This window comes from Eucalyptus grandis, chromosome 5, assembly GCF_016545825.1.
Source record: "Eucalyptus grandis isolate ANBG69807.140 chromosome 5, ASM1654582v1, whole genome shotgun sequence".
Classification (NCBI taxonomy): Eukaryota; Viridiplantae; Streptophyta; class Magnoliopsida; order Myrtales; family Myrtaceae; genus Eucalyptus; species Eucalyptus grandis.
Genome location: NC_052616.1, coordinates 724,382 through 743,350, shown reverse-complemented (window position 1 = coordinate 743,350; position 18,969 = coordinate 724,382). Strand labels below are relative to the sequence as shown.

General features: G+C 41.6%; 3 protein-coding genes across 8 annotated transcripts; 2 read left to right on the top strand and 1 right to left on the bottom strand.

Moving 5' to 3' along the window:
- Positions 1-1,509: 1,509 nt before the first annotated feature.
- Positions 1,510-5,802, top strand: LOC104443386 (putative glucose-6-phosphate 1-epimerase). 3 transcript variants are annotated; one of them, XM_039311814.1, is made up of 9 exons: positions 1,510-2,155; positions 2,551-2,627; positions 2,763-2,837; positions 3,259-3,315; positions 3,399-3,562; positions 3,707-3,841; positions 4,340-4,442; positions 4,789-4,888; positions 5,056-5,802. In XM_039311814.1, the coding sequence occupies exons 2-9, from the start codon at positions 2,562-2,564 to the stop codon at positions 5,262-5,264; spliced, it is 909 nt and encodes a 302-aa protein (XP_039167748.1). In that variant the 5' UTR covers positions 1,510-2,155; positions 2,551-2,561; the 3' UTR covers positions 5,265-5,802. The 3 variants fall into 3 exon arrangements, with proteins under 3 accessions (XP_039167748.1, XP_010055060.1, XP_010055056.1); XM_010056758.3 differs by having other exon boundaries at positions 2,491-2,627; XM_010056754.3 differs by having other exon boundaries at positions 2,426-2,627.
- A 2,441-nt stretch (positions 5,803-8,243) lies between these two features.
- Positions 8,244-10,476, top strand: LOC104443384 (NDR1/HIN1-like protein 6). Of its 4 annotated transcripts, none has more exons than XM_010056753.3 (3): positions 8,244-8,440; positions 8,940-9,689; positions 10,291-10,476. In XM_010056753.3, exons 2-3 carry the CDS (start codon positions 8,965-8,967, stop codon positions 10,304-10,306), a joined length of 741 nt encoding a protein of 246 aa, XP_010055055.1. In that variant the 5' UTR covers positions 8,244-8,440; positions 8,940-8,964; the 3' UTR covers positions 10,307-10,476. The 4 variants fall into 4 exon arrangements, with proteins under 4 accessions (XP_010055055.1, XP_010055051.1, XP_039168429.1 ...); XM_010056749.3 differs by having other exon boundaries at positions 8,934-9,689; XM_039312495.1 differs by having other exon boundaries at positions 8,244-8,813; positions 8,934-9,689.
- Positions 10,477-11,709: 1,233 nt separating this feature from the next.
- LOC104443383 (tubulin gamma-1 chain) lies at positions 11,710-16,950 on the bottom strand. The gene is made up of 12 exons (XM_010056748.3): positions 16,587-16,950; positions 15,898-16,098; positions 15,333-15,444; positions 14,557-14,957; positions 14,226-14,279; positions 14,021-14,125; positions 13,460-13,534; positions 13,311-13,355; positions 13,061-13,189; positions 12,690-12,794; positions 12,510-12,607; positions 11,710-12,101 (listed from the first exon to the last, which is right to left on the bottom strand). Exons 1-11 carry the CDS (start codon positions 16,713-16,715, stop codon positions 12,539-12,541), a joined length of 1,425 nt encoding a protein of 474 aa, XP_010055050.1. The 5' UTR covers positions 16,716-16,950; the 3' UTR covers positions 11,710-12,101; positions 12,510-12,538.
- Positions 16,951-18,969: the final 2,019 nt, after the last annotated feature.

Below are 18,969 nucleotides of genomic sequence, written 5' to 3'. Positions count from 1 at the left end.
TCCATAGCATGAGATTTGCTGTTAAATGCTGCATTTGAGAGGAAGGCTTCATTGAGGAACAAAATGGTTGCTGCTTCACCGTCCCAGATTTGCTTGAATCGGAATATAAGCTTTTAGTTGAGCAGTTTCTAGCTCAATGTAGTCTGGGGCGCGCCGTGGTTGTTTCCCTGGGGTGGAAATTTTTGGAGATGTTAGTTAGTCCATCTTTGATTGCTGTGGTTTTCAATTGTCCTCAGGATGATAATTATGTCGTTTAACAGTTTGCTCCATGGAGTTGTGCGAGAAGATTTGCTTGGCTTGTGGTGGGATTTGCCCCATGTCTTGGAGCAGCAGTAAGAAATGCTTATCAATTACAAAATGATTTTGCAACTTTGAAACACTTAAAAAGGGGTTTAAAGTTTCGTCCCAGCCACATGATGCGGATTTTCACTCATGACCCACTTTGAAAAATCCTCAGTTTCCTCGATCTTTCCTCTGAATTGAATTTCTCTCCATTTCCCCATTAATTTAATCACCGCGGGGTTTCATCGCCCCCTCCGCCGCACGTGATCCTTCCTAACACTCCACTCCCGAGAAAAGCAAGTCATCTTTGACTCCCCGCTTTATTTTCATGATGCATTCAACCAAATTCCAGTTGGAGAAACCAACCAAGCCTCACGTGCGTCCACCACGACTTGTGGGGGGGCTGCTCCAGCTTTCCTCCTACAGGCTATAGCTTTAGGTTTCTTGGTTCGTGCTCCATTAAAGTGTTCCACCTTTGTCTCCTCCCACCCACTTGCTCTGCTTCACATGTCAGCTTCTCCTACACATTAGGATACCCCTATCTGGATAAAAGTCATTTGACGTCCCAGGACATGGCGGTCTTCAGTTCAGATGCGGCCAAAACATTAAACCCGAAAGCTGGAAATTGGGATCGACTTACACTAGTCCCCATGTCTCGTGACTTGTAATTCGAGCTTTGGAAGAGAACTCGTCCTCAATTTTGAATTTGTTATGGGAGAACAAAACTGGGAGGGGGTCGAGAAGCTGTATTAGCAAGCCGAAACTCGTTGGTTTCTTAAGTATTAGACAAGATTATGGACGACCCACGATGCGGCCACCACCAAAAATACAGAAAAATAAGACTACAGCTTATGAAATTGGGTCTAGCTAGATGTTATGCCTAGCGATAGGCTCTGGTTCAACAACTCTTAAATGCTTAAAAGAGTGATATACTAAGCATAGTACCGTGGCCAACTTAGTTTCTGGGTAAATCCAGCTCCATTTCCTATTTGGTCATATAATGTAGAGTCTGTTTCATGCCCAATTCAACCATAACCATCCGTTTGAATTTTTACCCTTTTTCTTTTCCCTCGTTGCAATGGCACTCCACGTCGAATTTGGGGTTTATTTCCTTGGAATGTATCTGGAAAATTTGCTAACGTAAGGGAGGAGGGAAATTACCCAAAAACCAAAAAAAAAATCTACTGATCACAACGCAATATAAAACGTCCAACTTGTCCCATCTCAAAAATCCCTTCGTTTCAAAAAATTTGGCTGCTCGTGCAACGTACCTGTACCTCGTATCTTCACGTTTCTTCCCTTACTTCCCTTACTTCCACAAACACGCCCAAGTCCTTCCCTCCCAGCGATCCGCTGCGGCCCTTTCCTTTCCTTTCCTCCTCCTTTCGTTGCTTCAGATTTTGGTTTCAGTATTTAGGAGGAGCTCTTGGGCATATTAAATTCTTTAAGCCAAAAGGCCACTTCATTCAGCGCATGTGTTCTTTGGCGTTTCATTTCAGTTCTGAATGGGCATTGCTTTCGCATTAAATTTCGTGACTTTTATATTCATCTCTATATATCCAGAGAAAAGCTTTCTCTGATGAATTCCTGCATTCAACCTTCCTCCTCTCTCTCTCTTCCTCGCTCTCTCTGATTTGTTATTCTCTTGGGGTGTTCGGAGGAAGAATTATAGATCCGTGCTCTTGAACCGAATGCTTCAACCTTTTTGGCATTAAAAGTCTCTTCTTCATCTGCTTTTGGGCTGTGGATTTGCTGCTTTTTTACCAAGTCTCAATCTTTTTATAGAAAGTTTGAAGCTTGAAGAAACTAAAGTGCCACCGATGCTAACAGCTCATCTGATGGCTCTCTCTCCTTTCAGTGTCAGCAATTAATGGTATGTTGACATATGTGGGCATTTGTTCAGGATTCCTAGGATAGATAGTGGTTTGGGTCTACGGGGTTTTGCCAAATGTTATCATCCTAATGGAGTTTCTTTATGTTTTTGTCTAAGCAATTGAGGGTTCTGGGGATATCGGGCTTTTTTTTATTGGATCTGAGGATAAATAGGAAGCAAGTGGTGGTTGGAAATTAGCTTTTAGTTCACGTGTTCACCGGTTTCTTGCCTAGAGAAGCCTCTGATGTATCTCTAATGTTTCTGTCATAGGGCGGATTCAGTAATTCTTTCCTGTCCTTAAGTGCCAGTTTTCTCTGAATTTTTTCGTACTCTAGCAACAGAAGTTTATCTTCCAATCGAAATGGGGCATTCTGCTGCTGTGTGGGATTGTAAAGCCGCAGTCGAAATGACAAAGGAATGGAATGGGATTGACCATATCGTGCTTCGGAGTCCACAAGGGGCTTCAGTGCGGGTGGGTATCGTGCATTTCAGTATGGGATGATTATGCTGAGATTTTGAATTTTTTGCACTGAGTATTGTAATTTGTATGCTTGGTCGTGCTTGACTTTCTTAAATCCTGTGGGTGTTCTCGTTTTTGTCTGTGTAGGTTAGCATGCACGGAGCGCAGGTCACATCATGGAGGAATGAGCAAGGTGAAGAGCTCCTATTTACTAGTACTAAGGTGCGACTCGTTGTATTTGTTGGAATCTTTGAGCTCAATGCTAATTCCACTCTTATAAGTTGCAGAAGTTAATGTGTGTTAATTTTCGGTCTTTATGCGCCTGTAAAGCACTCTGCTAATACAGTGGGTGTAGCAATGTGAGCTTGGAACATCTAAATAATGGTTGTGCTTTTAGTTGAACTTAATGCTCGTCAACATTTAATGTGTTAGGTTGTTGTGGATTAATGCTTTCCATTCTTTAACTCATGACATTCAAGGAAATTTGAGAATGACCCAATCTGATTGAGTTCAATATGAATTGCTGCTATTTCTTTGTTTTCTGGGCTAATCTAAAGCAAGAATCCCTGCGAGGAGGCAATGTTGTCAATATCTACAAGTATAATCTCAGACTGATTTGCTTGCGTATTATCTTCTACTGCAGGCAATTTTTAAGCCTCCCAAAGCAGTGAGGGGAGGAATTCCCATATGTTTTCCTCAGGTACTCTTCATATTTTGATCCAACATTCATAAAGGACTCAATGTTGAACATTTCTAGCTCAAGTTCTTTTTGAACTTTTGAAGTTTGGCAATTGTGGAGTGCTGGAGCAGCATGGTTTTGCTAGGAACAAAATTTGGACAGTTGATGATAATCCTCCACCCCTGCCCTCCACTGATTCTCAAGGCAAATCCTTCATAGACCTATTGCTTAAGCCTTCTGAAGAAGACATGAAGGGTTGGCCTCACAGGTATAAGCTCAATCGTATTTATCTGCAAGCTCCACACTCAATACCATGCCTTACGATTCTTGTTCTCTCTTCTTGTTCAACCTATGGCATGAAACATCATTGTTCAAAGGCTCCTGCTGATCCTTTTTAGATCTCTTGTTTCAGTTTTGAGCTTCGCCTTCGGGTTTGCCTTGCAACCAATGGTGATCTGAGCCTAATATCACGAGTCAGAAACATCAATGGAAAGGCATTTAGTTTCTCATTCGCTTATCACACATATTTATCAGTTTCTGACATCAGGTATGGACCATTATTTGCCAATCATCTTGTCATTGGCCATAGATGAGCTTTTTACTACCGTCAGTAATATGATAATCTAAAGAACCGGCCTGACATAGGTTCTCTAAGCTCATTTTCCAGGGTAACATATTTTTTTCCATCAACATTTTTCTGGAATATGCTTTGATCTTATGAGTTTGAGGCCACTATCTACGGTCACCGAAAAGTTTTACTCTGAATGTCAAATATGAAATAGCTATGACAATTAGGCAATCATAGGTCTGGAGACCTCTAATATCGTAATGTTTGGAGTTCAAGCAAGCACGTTTTATTTAGGGACCTGCAGCAACACACTGTTTAGCATTTAAATGCATGAAGGTTTTTATTATAGTATTCCTTTGCTTCTTGCCCTAGATGTACCCCACCAAATTCAGCCAATTTTTATTTTCCTTTTAAATGATTAAAAAAAAAAAGTTCATTCTGCACTTAATAAAGGGATTGAATGTACATCTGTTTCAGTGAAGTGAGAATCGAAAATTTGGAGACGCTTGACTATCTAGACAACCTTCGCCAAAGGGAACGCTTCACAGAACAGGGGGATGCCATAACTTTTGAATCAGAGGTAAACATTGAAGTTTTTATGTGATTCAATTTGTTATAGCCAACTTCATGCAAAAGAGTAAAGAGCCTCATATTCACTGGAGTTCTGAATTTCCCAAATAGCAAGAAATGGAGTAGCCTCTTCAATGGTTCTGAAGAACTTAAAGAGGGCCTTTTCTTTGAAGTTTTTTGGTTCTCAGTGGGAGTCTTCTTCATGAATTTGTACTAATTTCTTCGGAGAGAATGAGGAAATGTGACAATGCCTGTGTGTTGAAGTATTCTGATAGTGCCTCTACCTGCATTTTGATGACCTTGCCTCTATACAGCCTATAATTTGTACGTTTTTCTGCCTCACCCAATTCTGGTAGGTGGATCGAATCTACTTGAGTTCTCCAAATGTAATCGCAGTTCTTGATCATGAGCGGAAGCGAACTTTTGTGATCAGAAAGGAAGGTCTGCCAGATGTTGGTAAGAGCCCTTCCAATTAAGGAAAATGTCTTTGCATTTTATTACATACTCCTAGAACATTAAGCAGGGTTACTGGAACCTGAGAGATTGCAGAGAAACAGATGCGATTGCTGGATACTAGTCAACTCCAAGTTGCAGTAAATTGGTTATCTTGTTTGAATATGCAGTTGTATGGAATCCCTGGGAGAGGAAATCGAAGGCGATGGTGGATTTTGGCGATGAGGAGTACAAACAGATGGTTTGCGTTAATGGTGCAGTGATAGAGAAGCCAATCACATTGAAGCCAGGTGAAGAGTGGACTGGAAGATTGGATCTCTCTGTGGTCCGCTCTACTTTCTGTAGCGACCACCTTGATTTCCAAACCAGAGGCCTCTGAAGATACCGAAGTCATGGCAGCCGTATTTATGTTTTTCCTGTTCTGTTTCTGATGGCAGAGAGCCAACCCCAGGCATCCCTTTGGACCTGTCCTCGACCCGGAGGCCTGGGGATGGTTGATGGTCCTACACCTAACTCTCCAGTGATAGTGTCGGTGCACCAGTCCGTGCATTCTATACAGAGGAATCGAGTTTGAGACCTCCACCTCCTGAAGTGTGGCCCTCAGGTCACCCTTTCTGTTGGGGACACTGTTGGCGAGGCTGGCAGATTCAGTAGTTTCGACTTCGGAGGTGGTCGGTGCAGAGCGAATTGTAATAATTTTGCGCGAGTGGCTTCATATGAAAATCTGCATCGAATAAACTGGGAATTGCAAGTTGTAGCGTGGGAGCCTCTCTCTCTCTCTCTCTCTCCCCTCCCTTATCGTCGTGAGGAAACGATATGCAGAGGCCTTCAAAATTTGAGATTTTATACATCTTCATAGTTCATATAGTCATATGTAGAAGTCAACATACCATGTCACGATTGAAGGGTTTGTCTCTGAATATCCTTTTAAGGTTCCAGCCTTTCCCTTTCTGTAGAGTAGATGGTTTAGACGGTGCTGTAAAAGCACGACCGCCGATTCTAGCCTAACCTCAAAGATGGAGGACACAACTTAAAACTGAACCTTCAATTTCGAGCCGCTCTTTCATATCATCTTTTAATTCTTCATTGACTCCAATGTCAACTCTTATGCATTTTCACGTTTTCTGAGAATACAATTACTTGTAAGTTCAATCTTTACCGCATTTAGATAATCAGTTTCCCAGTTTATAATCTTTGACTTTGGCAACCGAAGTAAAAGAAAAAGGAACAAGAAAAAAATTAAAAAAACCCACATGTACGATGCTTTATGTATTCAAGAGCCAGCCTTAAATGATTTGTCTATATCTGACAATAAACTAAAAACCACAGAAAGTGATCCAACGCCATAAACTTGGTGATTTTTCATGGGTTTTATGGATATTTTAGATATTAGATGCATATTAATATGGTTCTTGAAAAATACCATCCTAAAGAAGGAAACTGAAAACTCAAATAAATAAATAAGGGTCGTGACTGTTGAGTTGTTATAAGGTTGGCCGAATATTTTTGGCGCTGAGGAAAAATGAAGAGGACAATTTCTTAATATTATAGCTGGACAAGGAGATATCAGGAGGCACGTAGCTGCTGATGCAAATAGAGCAAGGCCAGGTATCAATTTCTTTCCAACTGAAAAAAAAAATAGATATTAAGTGATCTGGTGAGATTACATTAGACTATATATTAAGTGTCTCCGGCTCTTTTTTTAATTACCCATTTCAGGGTTTCATCTCAACACAACCTTCTCATATGTTCATGGATGTCACGTACATCATTGTAAAGATATGTCAGGTTTCACATGTTTCACTAGGGTGGGAGAAAATTGTCCAAAATGTCTTAAACCTATTATATTTTTATCAATTCATTCCTAAATATATTGATTATATCAATTGAGTTATAAACTTTTTCTTATTTTGTCAATTGAGTTTATCCAGTTAATTGGCCGGATAATCAATGATGTAGATGCTGGCTAGTTCTATATGGCACAACTAATATTGATGTAAATAATTTTTAATTATATTTTAGTTTTTTTTTTCAAATTTTTTTATTAATTTTTTTTTCTTTTTCTTTCTTTACATTTTTTTCCCTTTTCTTGAATGCTATTAATAGATTCGACAACAATAGTCCCTCTTATTTTTGATTTTCCCTTTTTTCTCTTTGTTAGCCTTAGTGAGGGCACTCTCACCGCCCTTGGGTGAGGGACGCCTAGGCCTGAGTTGGTGAGGGTCACCCTCTTTGCCTTGGCGAGATTTCCCTGGCAACCCTCACCAAGCCAGGATGGCCCATGCAACCCTGCCCAAGCACTGGCGTTCCTTACCCAAGGTTGGCGACTTCTACAGGCTATTGGGCCTCAGACGAGGCCCAATGATGGCAGATAAAGGAAAAAAGGGCAAAAAAAAAAAAGAAGAGAAAAAAAAAGGAAACAAAGAAAAATCAAAATAAAAAATTAATAAAAAGTGCGAAAAAATATCAAAATAATTTAAAATTATCCACGTTAACATTAGTGTGTCAAGTAGGATGCACAACCTCCATGTTAGTAATTGTCAATAAAAATTGATCAAATTGACTCAAATAGCAAAAGTTGAAAAGATTAAAAATTCAATTGGCAAAATTAAAAATTTATCATGAAATTGGCAAAAGTGTATTGGTTTAAAGTTTTTAAACAATTTTGCCCGTTTTGCCAAAAATGAATAATTTGAAAAGTGTCCTCCTTAAAGTGCTCATTTATATTGCCCAAAATAATTAGTTAATGCAAAATGTTTTCATTTTCGAAAATAATTAATATCTAAATATTTTGGGGATAATGGAAACATAACAATAAGCAGTCCTAAACTCCTATGTGTCTTTCGTTCATATATCCATTCACCCATTTCCTACATTGATAAATGGCCTCGCATTATGATCTTTTCCTTGTAATATATTGCATTGTGAAGCTCGATTTAGGTAGGTGATCCATTAAAGATCGTGTTCCCGTCAAGCCATGGAGTGTAAATCCAATAATAAAAGAGAAAAGATCAATGCGGTGAAAGCTTCTAGATTCGATCATTAGTCAATTAACAAGAATTTAGGAGACGTTGGTTAACAAAATCCGAAGGAATGTTGGACGATTCAACGGCAAAAACCAGAGAATAACAAGAAAGAGATCATAATAGGAAAGGATGGAACGAGACAAAGAGCAACGTCGGGCGGCAGAACAAGGTGTCGCGTCAAGCCAGCGGGCGAGCGCCGCGCGCGTGGAAATCGCGAACGAATTCCTGCCACTGCTCCTTCCCCATTCGAATGCGACGTCCCCTGCTTTCCTGTCCCCTCCCTTCCCTCCCCCCTCTCCTCATATTTCTTCACCACCACCCCCCCATTAGATTCTCGCTTCAGCTTCCTCTCTCTCTCTAATTTTCATCTCGTTATTAATTTTCTCGTGAAATCCACCACCTTTTCATCGGGTCAAGATCTTTTCTTCCCGTTGCATTCTCCCAGACCGACTTGGGTTTCCATCGGTTTCGTCGTTTCTGCAGAATTCGGCACTGTTCTGTGTCGAATCGCTTCCATCTCTTCCGAAAGGTCTGCATCTCTCCGCATGCCATCCAAGATGATGCTTCACGCGTGCTTTTTTCTTATCTGGCCCATAGATTTTCCATCCCTTTGATTCAGGAATCACATTATCGAAATCTTTCGAGAATTTAGACAGGGCAGGCATGTGCCTACGTGATGCCGTGTCTGTGTTTCTCTCCAATGAATCTACACAAAGCTGTTCTTTTCCTTTTCTGAGTGAGCTCGTCCATCTACCCTTTCTTTTATATATAATATAGAAGTCATTTTGTGTCGAGCTTCATTCAATAAATTACAGAGGTCGCCTTCAGTTACAGAGCAAGAGCGAGAATTCAATTTTTGCTTCCCTGTTTGACTCGGCTTCGTTCATCCGGGCATTGGCAGTGTTGTTTTCTCTTTCTCGATGAATTATTTCGCGTTTCAAAGTTCACTTTTTTTTATCGCGGGCAGCGTCCGCATGACGTGCTCATTTTGCGCTGATTCTGTTGCTCTGCTTTCAATGTAGAAACAGAGCATCGAACCGGAAGAGCCGCCAAATGGCCGAACCGCCGCAAAAGCCGATGCTCCAGAAGCCACCGGGCTACAGAGACCCGAGCGTCGTGGTCCAACAGCCCCCAACACAGCCGTATCGCAAACCGGTCATGCCACCTTCGATGTACCCGAGGAAGAAGCGCCGGAGCTGTTGCCGCTCGTGTTGCTGCTGCCTCTGCGTCCTCATATTCCTCATCCTCTGCGTCCTCATATTAGCTGGCGCCCTATCTTATCTCTGGTTCGGCCCGAAAATCCCAGTCTTCCACCTCCAGTCGTTCAGGATCCCCCGGTTCAATGTGACCGCTAAGCCGGACGGCACTTACCTCAAGGCGCAGACCGTTTTGAGGGTCGAGGTCAAGAATCCAAACCAGAAGCTGGGGTTGTACTACGGCGGGACCGACGTGGACATCAGCCTGGGCCGGGGCGGGGGGATCGAGTTGGGGTCCGACAGCCTGCCCGGGTTCACCCAGGGGAAGAAGAACGTGACGAGCTTGAAAGTGACGACCGAGGTGCGGGACGAGCTGGTGGAGGACGGGGCGGGCGCGGAGCTGAGGTCGGGGTACCGGAGCAAGAGCTTGGTGGTGAAGGTGAAGGTTCGGACGAGCGTGGGGGCGATCATACAGGGGTGGAAGGTGGGGAGGGTTAGGGTGAATGTGGAGTGCGGGGAGGTGGCGATGAAGGAAGTGGAGGGCGGGGAGATGCCCAAATGCAAGATCAACTTGCTCCGTTGGTAAGTTCGAAAGAGTTCGTGTTATAGTTTGGCGGCGGATCAATGCATTTTGTTTGGTTGCATGATGCATTCATTGATGAGCAAAAAGCTTAGTTAAGCCACAGTCGTAATTACTAATTAGGAGGAGTTTGCTTAGGATTTGTGACGTTTAAGTAGAGCGTGACATTACATCCTGCTGTTTTGGATTATATTCGTCTGACTCTTATCATTTGGATTAGAACCCATGAGTTTACGTAGCTTATCAGTCTAAAGAGAGCATGTTTTCTTTCTAAAAATGGATAGCCTGTCCTCATAGATTATCGCACGGAATTTCGATCAAGAAGTGAAGCAGATTCGATCTTTTCATGACAATGTGAAATGTTTTCCATGACCTTAAAGAAGGCAAGGATGCTAGTTTCATGCCATGACATCGGGTAGGAATAGGATGCCATAAGTATAGCAAGTCGTTGATTTTGGATGATCCGTGTAAGATGAAACGCGGGCTCATCATTGTATGGATAATGCGTCGCTATCGGGAGAGTACTACGTCTAGATCGAGAGAAACGACGGGTTGACTTACCTGACACTTGATTTCTTTTTCTCCCTCGTGTTGGAAATGCAGGATCTTCTTCCAATGACATGATCAAGGTCAAGTGAAGAAGAAAGAACAAAACGAGACTGATCGAATTTTACGACAACATTGGTGACCCTTGCTGAACAATGCCGCTGATTCTAATGTTACTTCTGACCGCAATGACATCAACACAGCCGTTTAATTTTTCCTTTTGAAATGTTTTCTCCTTCCATACCCCCCAAAAAAAAAAAAAAAAAAAAAGAGGGGAAGTCAGGGGCTCCCACATGAGGGTTGGGAGACTCGAAGATGGGTGGGTTATGTGGCTCAGCCCTTCGACTCCTTCTGATGTAATTTACTGCACATAGCGAGCACTTCTACTATTTGTATATTTGGTCTGTCAATACGGATCCCATTATGTTTTATCTTCTCTATTTTGTTTATGAACTAAAAAATGTCTGGGGGTGGTGGCTGGTGGGGATCGACATCTGGCTCTGCAATGTCTGACGTTCTCTTGGAGACAAAGAATTGTAGTTGCCTATCTTAGCAAAGTGGAAAGAGAGGAACACGCTATCTATCAGCATGTTGCGTGATCCAAGTAAAAGGTGGCCACGGAGAGAGATGTGCAATCTGCATGGCGTCTAATTGGTCCACTTCTCGCTTGGCCGAAAGAAGCTTCGCGTTGCAAACCCCCTATTGCGTTGCTCTTCCGTAGGGCCACTCACTAATAAGTTCCTAGTCCTCAGACCATTAAAATTTCCCAAGATGACACGTGCTACATTCTTGCGCATACGGTTGGCCATAACAATCCTGGAAGGGACTCGAAACTGTAAAAGAAATGCGCCCATTCAACTAATTAGCACCGTTTTGGCAACAGAGCAAAAACCGAAGGTCGCAACATTGCGGCAGAGTAATAGGCAAAAGAAAATTAACTAATTTAGTTGTGAACCGAATACTTTCATTGAGGTGACAAGCAATAAAGGTTGACACATTTCAACCCTGGCCTCCAATGAGTTGATCACGCGTTAGGTGCTTAAATAGTCTTGCGATTTCCAACATGTTGATTGATTTCTTCCACTACAGAATAAGTGGTCTACGGTTAATGTCAGAGAACTCAAATATTCAGTTCCGCCTCAAACTGCCGCAACTCTAGTTTTTGCATAAAAAAATGGTCGCTCTATAAATTTATAAACAACCTACTATCATTCAATGAGTTGGACTGGCTCAACTCAAGGGATGATCATGGAAACGATATTGAACAAGCTTCGAATGTCTTGCCTCGTCCATTGTTGAGATTACGGTCATAAACATTTGAGTCTGATGACAAATATGTAAATAAGCAGTACAAAAAAGAACCGTAGGAGTAAGAGATTCGTGGATGTAGTCATGTCGGCAAGTGAATAAATCCAAACTCGTCTTGTCCAGGATTTGATTACCGTTGAGTAGACAATAAAAAACAGTTCGGCAGTCTGTAATAAATCTAAATTCTCTTCTGGTAAAAGAAGTTTCACATTCAAACCTTGCGGCAATTTCCATGCACTCTGGAACGCATTCTAGAAATCAATGGAAGATTCACGTCAATGATAACAAATCCTTAAATACAACTCAGCATATAGCCGACACATCTCAAGTTTGAACATTGGAACCCCAAGGATCTGGTGACTAAGCATGCAGTGAGATTCTGCATTCTTTAGAAAGGAAAAGCAATTACATACCCCAAAATTCTCACCACAAACAAATGAAGAATTCACACGGTAAGATCCTGATGGAGACCACACTTACAATCCTCACTCTGGTGCTAGTCAAGCCTGAAATTAATAGGTCGCCATAGTCACTTCTCCAATCTGAACCGGTAAAGTTTCCTGCAACAAACAAGTTTCAGCTCGCCAACTAGTACTAGATAAGCAAAAGGATGTGCATAAATTCAACAGATCAGGTAAATTTGTTGAATCATGGGTGAGATCCAATTATCCCAGCATCACGGAAAAATGCTCTTTATGAGGGAAATAATAGAACGGATGAAAAAGACAGAATTAAGACCGACAATTGAACCACCCAGCTCCTCTTTCTGAAATGCTAGTTGACGTGATGCGAAATCTTGTCAGCATGTGTATAAATATATGCATAATTTATTTGCCATAATGACGCAGCACATATAACTTGTTGCTGACTTGTCAGCTGTTGCTGACTAGTACTTACAGACATGAACGGCATATGACTACAAAGCATAGGCAAGTAGTTGGTACGGTATAAACTGGAAGTAAGCTTACCTATGTTTTCATACAGGCTTTTATTCCGTTCAGACAGCTAATTTTGGATCTACAGTTCCCGTAGCATTTCCCTCTCCTGTTAGGATGTGATCGGGATCCTGCTTCAGAGAAACATACGGGTAAGATCTGATATATGCTCAAAAGTTGAGAGAGATAAATGAGGCAAAGTAGAGGATATACCTCCATTCCCCACTTAATGTAATCCGGAGATTCACATGCTTTATATTCGTCAACCAAGCTCTCAATTATGTCTCTAGATTCGTCAAACTCCGAGAGATCATTATCCTGTTCATGTGGTTGATTGTGTCAATATGATGTCTTGGCATACTAGAACCACCATATGGAGTAGGAATTCTTATCAAAACGGTTTTGTGTTAAAAAAATAATGACAACAGTTACTTAGACAGCTTTTTCAACAGGACATCAAAAGATCAATACACTACTCATAAATGCATGATCACTTGAACAAGCACTGCAACGCAAGCAAAAATTCCCATCAAAGGTCTATAAGATTATACCAGCTGTATGAATGCTATCTATTGACAACTTACAGCAAACATTGGGAATTTCCGGTAATTGTCAAGGAAGGCCTGCTTCTTTCTCAACTTCTCGTACTGATTCAAACACTTGCTAAAGAGATGCCGTATGCTGGTGTGGCTTGCTAACATGAGACCACTGACCTGACAAATGCAATGTTCATAAATTTTCATCATTCTCTGAGAGGATTCTCAAAAAAAGGTCACACCCGCCACTGCTACCAAATTTCTAGAAGCAAAAATTTTCACAAAGCTCCAACCATACCCTATGGGCAGTTTGAACATATGGAGACTTTCTTGATAGGGCAACCTAAAAAATAGAAAGAACAAGAATGCATAAGATATTTTATAACACCGAATAGCTCCGGAAAATAGACTAGCATGACTTAAATTGCTTTTACTGTATCAGAAGACCTGAATACTCGCCGGGCCCCACTCAATGAAATTGACAAGCTTTCTTTCACGTATCCTCTGCAAACTTTCATGAACCTGATTACAAGAACAGGAAAATTTCAATTATATCAACCAAGATTACAAGAATTATACAATGTATATTAAAGTTAAAAGCCGCTATTTGAAAAGGAAATGCAGTAGAGGATGTCCTTAACTTATGTTGGTCATTTCAGAACAGTAAAAAAATCTATGTTAAGAATTTTATGAGGAAAAGACGAGATCAGTGCAATGGACTTGGTTTTGCAAGAGCTATTAATGAATAATTTGCTTCATCCAACATTATAAAATGTAAATTATATCCAAATGACTCCTGGGAAAATATTGTCCAGAAAGAAAACTGACCGCTTCTTTCGGCATTACAAATACAGACACTTCGAGGTTTTCACGTTGCAAATAAAAAGACCAACACCAATGCCTCAAAACAATTACTTGTTGGTCAGATAGCCAGACTAAGGAAACAGACATGGTCAATTTCTCCACGCATGACTAAACATAAGGAATTCATGCAGCGAAAAAATATACCTGGGTGGGATCTACTTCTCCTTGAATGATGTTCAATATGGATATGTACTTTGCTTGACTAGCTTCTTTTGTTCGAGCGTAAGATGAAACCATAATATTCTTTGACTGAAACACATGCACACAGAAAAAGAATTAGGAAGATGAAAGAAAGATCAAAGAAACTCTCAACATGCACAATGAAAATATACGCAGTAAAAATTGTCACCTGCAAAAGTCTTCTCATGACATCCAAAACAGTAGTTTTCCGAATTACATTTGCCTGCAAAGATGAAAAAAATCTGAATTCACACTTTAGTCATTTGAACAAGGTGAAGGTCAGTCAATCAGGACTAAGACTAAGCTGGGTTCCTCCAAAAATTTACCGAAAGATCTCAAAAATAAGTCCATGTTATTCTCCCCTCTCACAACAAGGCATCATCCATGGATGCCACATTATAGAGGAAATTTCATGCCAACGCATTAGGCTTATCTAGATGGTCACGTAAACCTATAAACCGCGTTTTTAAGAGAAAGGAAAGGAATATCAAATATTTTACCTGACGCTCTACAGTGAGAGGCGTATATCCCGTCATCAGGAAATGGCATCTTGGTGTTGGAATTAAAGAAGCAAGAAGGCCAACTAAGTCATTGTTCATGTAGCCAGGATAGCGAAGGGTGGTTGTGCTCGCAGACATTACAGTTGAAACCAATGAATTTGTTTGAGCAAAGGTAGGATTACTCAGATGAAGGCGCTCCACAGCTATTCTATTCAGTGCAGTATTATCAAGAACAACAACACAATCAGCATTAAGGGTTAGACGCTTGAGGGTCAGAAGTGAGTTGTATGGCTGCACCACCACGTCGCTTGTCTCCATCTGGTTAGGAAACACGCTATATGTTTGGACCAATTTTTTGCTGTAGCGATCATTCAGAGTTTCCAATAGATATGAGCCCATACCTGCATTGTTTTGCTTTTGAGAAAAAATAACCAACATATGCATTGTGTAAAAAGCGAAAACAATATACATATAGGAGTTTTGGTATGTCAAGCAAGTTTGCATGGGGACTATAAAATTAGAAGATAGCCAATAGAAAGTAAAGATCTGCATTCTGCAGCTTACAGAAAAACACTTCACAAAGTGGCTAAAGAGACAAATAACTTGTATAAACTAGACCATCCTATGGTTGGTGCATATTAAGCATGATATAGGCCAGCACACTCCGAAAGAAAGAAAAGCCTCAACAAGTGGAAATATTTATATCAGTTTTCACTAAGTCCATCAGTCTTAATGCAAAAAAGTGAAAATTGTAAATAGAAGAGCACGGAAGCAACCTGAGCCTGTCCCTCCAGCAATAGAGTGGCAGAGAACAAAACCCTCAAGACTATCGCTACCATCTGCTTCTCTATCGATCATGTCCATTATATCTTCTTCAACTCCCTTCCCCTATCACAATGTTATGAAAAGGGATAGTAAGAAAGTCCAGTAATAATGATTATCCTAAAAGAATTTGGTACACACATCACACAGGAGTCAATAATAGGTAAGCTATCATTTACTTTTGTCACTCAAAATTAGTGATTACAAGGTATCGGAAGCACGTTACTTAACATGATGTGCAAGAGCAATTAATAACTAAGAGAATTTCTTTCTCGGTACTTCCAATCATTAAGTGGTCTGCAATCAAGGGCAGAAAAAGGTTTTCATTTAAGTCACAATTTAATATAGTCCATTTTAGCAAATGAGACAACAAGAAACTGAAGACATTAGAGAGATGACAACAAAAACCGATGCAGTGGGCTGGTTGATATGACTTTCATTCCCGTGAAAGCCATTTCTCAGATAACTTCCTTATTTAAAATTTAGCAAATACAGCACAGAAACAATAAAATAGCAAACCTGATGATATCCACTGGCCCAATTATTCCCAGCACCTCCTCCATGATCAGACACAAATATGTTCTCATGATTGTAGAGATTCCGGTATTCGCTGTTCTGAATACCATTTATCACTCTCGGCTCCAAATCCATCAATATAGCCCTCGGAATATAGTGCTGATCATCAGCTTGATAGAAAAAAACATCTTTTCTGTCGCCTCCCTAAAGCATCGCAATAGCCAAAGTTTCACAAGTTAGGGATACAACTAGAAACACTCTGTCCACACCATGATATCGTAGCGAGTAAATGTGCTAATGATACATATATATTAAAGTCGCTTTGACGAACATTACCCTGGAATAGGCTGATCATCATCGGCCTATATCATTACAAGTTCAATTCCAATTTAAGCTTCACGAGCTAGGAATCAACCAACAGAACCCTAAACCCCAATCCACCCACAACTCTACACAGTCACTGTACGAACTCTATTGGCGAGTTTCACCGAAAGGGAATAAAGAACCCCACTTCCCCACACGGAAAAAGGCGAAATTTTGCGCATTGCCCAGCCGACCAATCGAGACGCTCGGCTTCCTAAGTAGGAAATCTCCACGAAATTCTCACCAACAACGACTACGGCCTCGCGACGCTCCCCGAGCTAAAAATTAGCCTAACAAGAAAAGCGGGACGACGCGGGGGGGTTTCGGACCTGAGTGGCGAAGTCCTCGAGCATGCCGTCCTTGCTGATCCCGTGCTCGAGGCAGAGCTGCTTCCAGAACTCCATCCCAATCTGGTTCCCGCATTGCCCCACCTGCAGCGTTATGATTTCCCTCGGCATCTTTTCCTTCCGTAAATCGCTCTCCTCCTCCTCTACTCTCGCTTCTGCTGGCGTGGGTGCTCGGATCGGAGGGGAGAATCGAGAGAGAAAGAGAGAGCTAGGGATCGATTTAGGGATTGGGGCGCCGAATCATTTCAAAAAAAGAAGAGGGAAAAAAAATGCAGTGCGCAGAGCGAGAGAAAATGAGGGAAAAGTCGGGATATTTTTTTCTCGCGTGGGAAGGAAGGAAAAATGAGCAGCCGGGTCTTCGGACCGTCAACCACCGTCTCAACTCAGTGAGTCAGTACTCAGTAGTAGCGTGCGTGCCGGCGCGTGCCGGCGCTCGCTATCCTGCGCGGCCGATGCTAACGTGCGCCGCCCCCCCGCGCCACCCTTTGGTCGTGGGCCGGGCCTTGCGAGGCCCAATCGGTACGGGCCCGGTTTCGATTTCGGCGTCTCGTCGGAGTGCCTTCGTTGGAAGGAGGCAAATCCGGAACGTAATCTGCTCTGTGAAACCAGAACGATGAAGACTAATGATACCGGCCGACGCGGCGGAGGTACAACGAAAGGGGCGGTGTATAGAGCGCCAAAGGTGGCGAGCCGAGGTAGTACATGGGAACGCGACGACTGTGTATTGTTATTTAATGTGGAAATACACAAGTGAAATTAGACGTTTGACTCACTTCCTCACCTGCCTGTTTAGTAAAAGCATTAGCAGAGAGCATACATGACTACCAGACCGTAAAGCACATAGCGAAATGCTGCTGTCCTAGACAAACGACAGCCGACGTTTGCGAGACCATTCCCGCGGAATATGATCGGGGGCTGAAGGGGCTTAGGGAGCCGGCTAGTTAGTCCAAAGGAAGCACCCCATGGCGAAGTCCCGCTTGTCGCAGAGGCTGCCGGTGGTCGGGAGGCCGTACTCGCGGAGCAGGGAGTCGAGCTTCCACTCGGGCATGGCCTCGTAGTCGGCTCGGGTGAACCTCGGGTAGTGGAGCGGCATCTGGAAGCTCGTGCACGGGTTGGCCGGGTGCTGGTGCCTGCCGTTCGCCCTGGCGCTGCCGCCTTCCGAGGCGGGCTCCGGCGTGGTGGCCACGGACTCCATCCCCTCTCTGCTCATGTCTGCTCTTAGTCCCCCCTTGCGAGCTTCCGTGCAGGTTGTTGTTGATGGCACTACCAACTTCGTGAACTTTGCACAGAATTTATAGAGAGAGAGAGAGATTGCTTGGCCAGATATTCACATCGTCGAGGTCAATGCTAGTGGGGATGGTACCTGTCGTTCAGATAAAATATATCACTTATTGAGAAACCAACGTTTTTCTTTTTGTGTTGTCAATCTTTTTGTTTCATATATTATCATCAATAAAAAAATATAAATATCATATGGACTGAATCTAGAGATGAACGGTTTCAGACTCCATATAAATTTTACTTAAATCCTGAAACTTAACTATGGAAACAAGTTCTTTATTATTTGGAACCTACCCTAGAATCTAGAAGTCTAGAACTCATCTTATCACGGGTTTCATAATCAATTTCAAGTTCTACTCAAATTCCTTATTTAATGATCATAACTTGTTGCTGTAATCTACTAATCACAATTTACATTTAAATATGAAATATTAACAAAGTAAAAGTCTCATTCATAAAGGGAAGTTTATATTAGCTATTCCAAATTATACACTCATTATCAAATGTCTTGAAATACCGCATGATTGAGTAAAGACATAAATCAATTAAAATACAAAACCTTGTTTTAGGTTTTAAAAACTAAGTTTTAAGTTTCACCTACCTAAAATCTAGAACTTACTTGTCAAAACAGATTTTTAAATTTTCAGAATCTAGAACCTTCCCTACATACGTTGGAATTTGGAATTGGATAGGTTCCCATGAGTTTAGTTCTTTGGTTCTGAATTCTACCTTAGAATCATGTTCACCCCTAACTCAATTTGTCTTTCACTATTATGAATGGGGAAAAATTGTCCAAAAAATACCGAATATATTGTACAACAATCAATTCAATCCTAAAATTTTAACATTTGTTAATGTAATCCCTCCACCGAATCCTGGTCAAAATTGCTAACGTGGACGCCGGCTATTTTACGTGACATGCCCAATGGTATGATTGGCGCCGACATGGGTGATTTTTACAATTTTGTAAAAATTTCTGAATTTTTTTTTTTTTTCTCCCTTTCTTGTCTTTCATTTTTTTTTTTTTTTATTTTTCCTATATCCCTCCACCACTATCACACAGCCACTGAGCGAGGGCGTCCTG

What these genes read in the sequence shown, in the direction of transcription:
- LOC104443384 (XM_010056753.3), top strand. Translation starts at nt 8,965, where the DNA reads ATGGCCGAACCGCCGCAAAAGCCGATGCTCCAGAAGCCACCGGGCTAC.
- LOC104443386 (XM_010056758.3), top strand. Translation starts at nt 2,517, where the DNA reads ATGGGGCATTCTGCTGCTGTGTGGGATTGTAAAGCCGCAGTCGAAATG. An exon ending in TCCTATTTACTAGTACTAAG is followed by an intron (nt 2,838 to 3,258) that starts GTGCGACTCGTT and finishes CTTCTACTGCAG; the next exon opens with GCAATTTTTAAGCCTCCCAA. An exon ending in TTATCAGTTTCTGACATCAG is followed by an intron (nt 3,842 to 4,339) that starts GTATGGACCATT and finishes CATCTGTTTCAG; the next exon opens with TGAAGTGAGAATCGAAAATT.
- LOC104443383 (XM_010056748.3), bottom strand. Translation starts at nt 16,715, where the DNA reads ATGCCGAGGGAAATCATAACGCTGCAGGTGGGGCAATGCGGGAACCAG. An exon ending in TCATGAGAAGACTTTTGCAG is followed by an intron (nt 14,126 to 14,225) that starts GTGACAATTTTT and finishes CATGTGTTTCAG; the next exon opens with TCAAAGAATATTATGGTTTC. An exon ending in GAGAAGTAGATCCCACCCAG is followed by an intron (nt 13,535 to 14,020) that starts GTATATTTTTTC and finishes TCTTGTAATCAG; the next exon opens with GTTCATGAAAGTTTGCAGAG.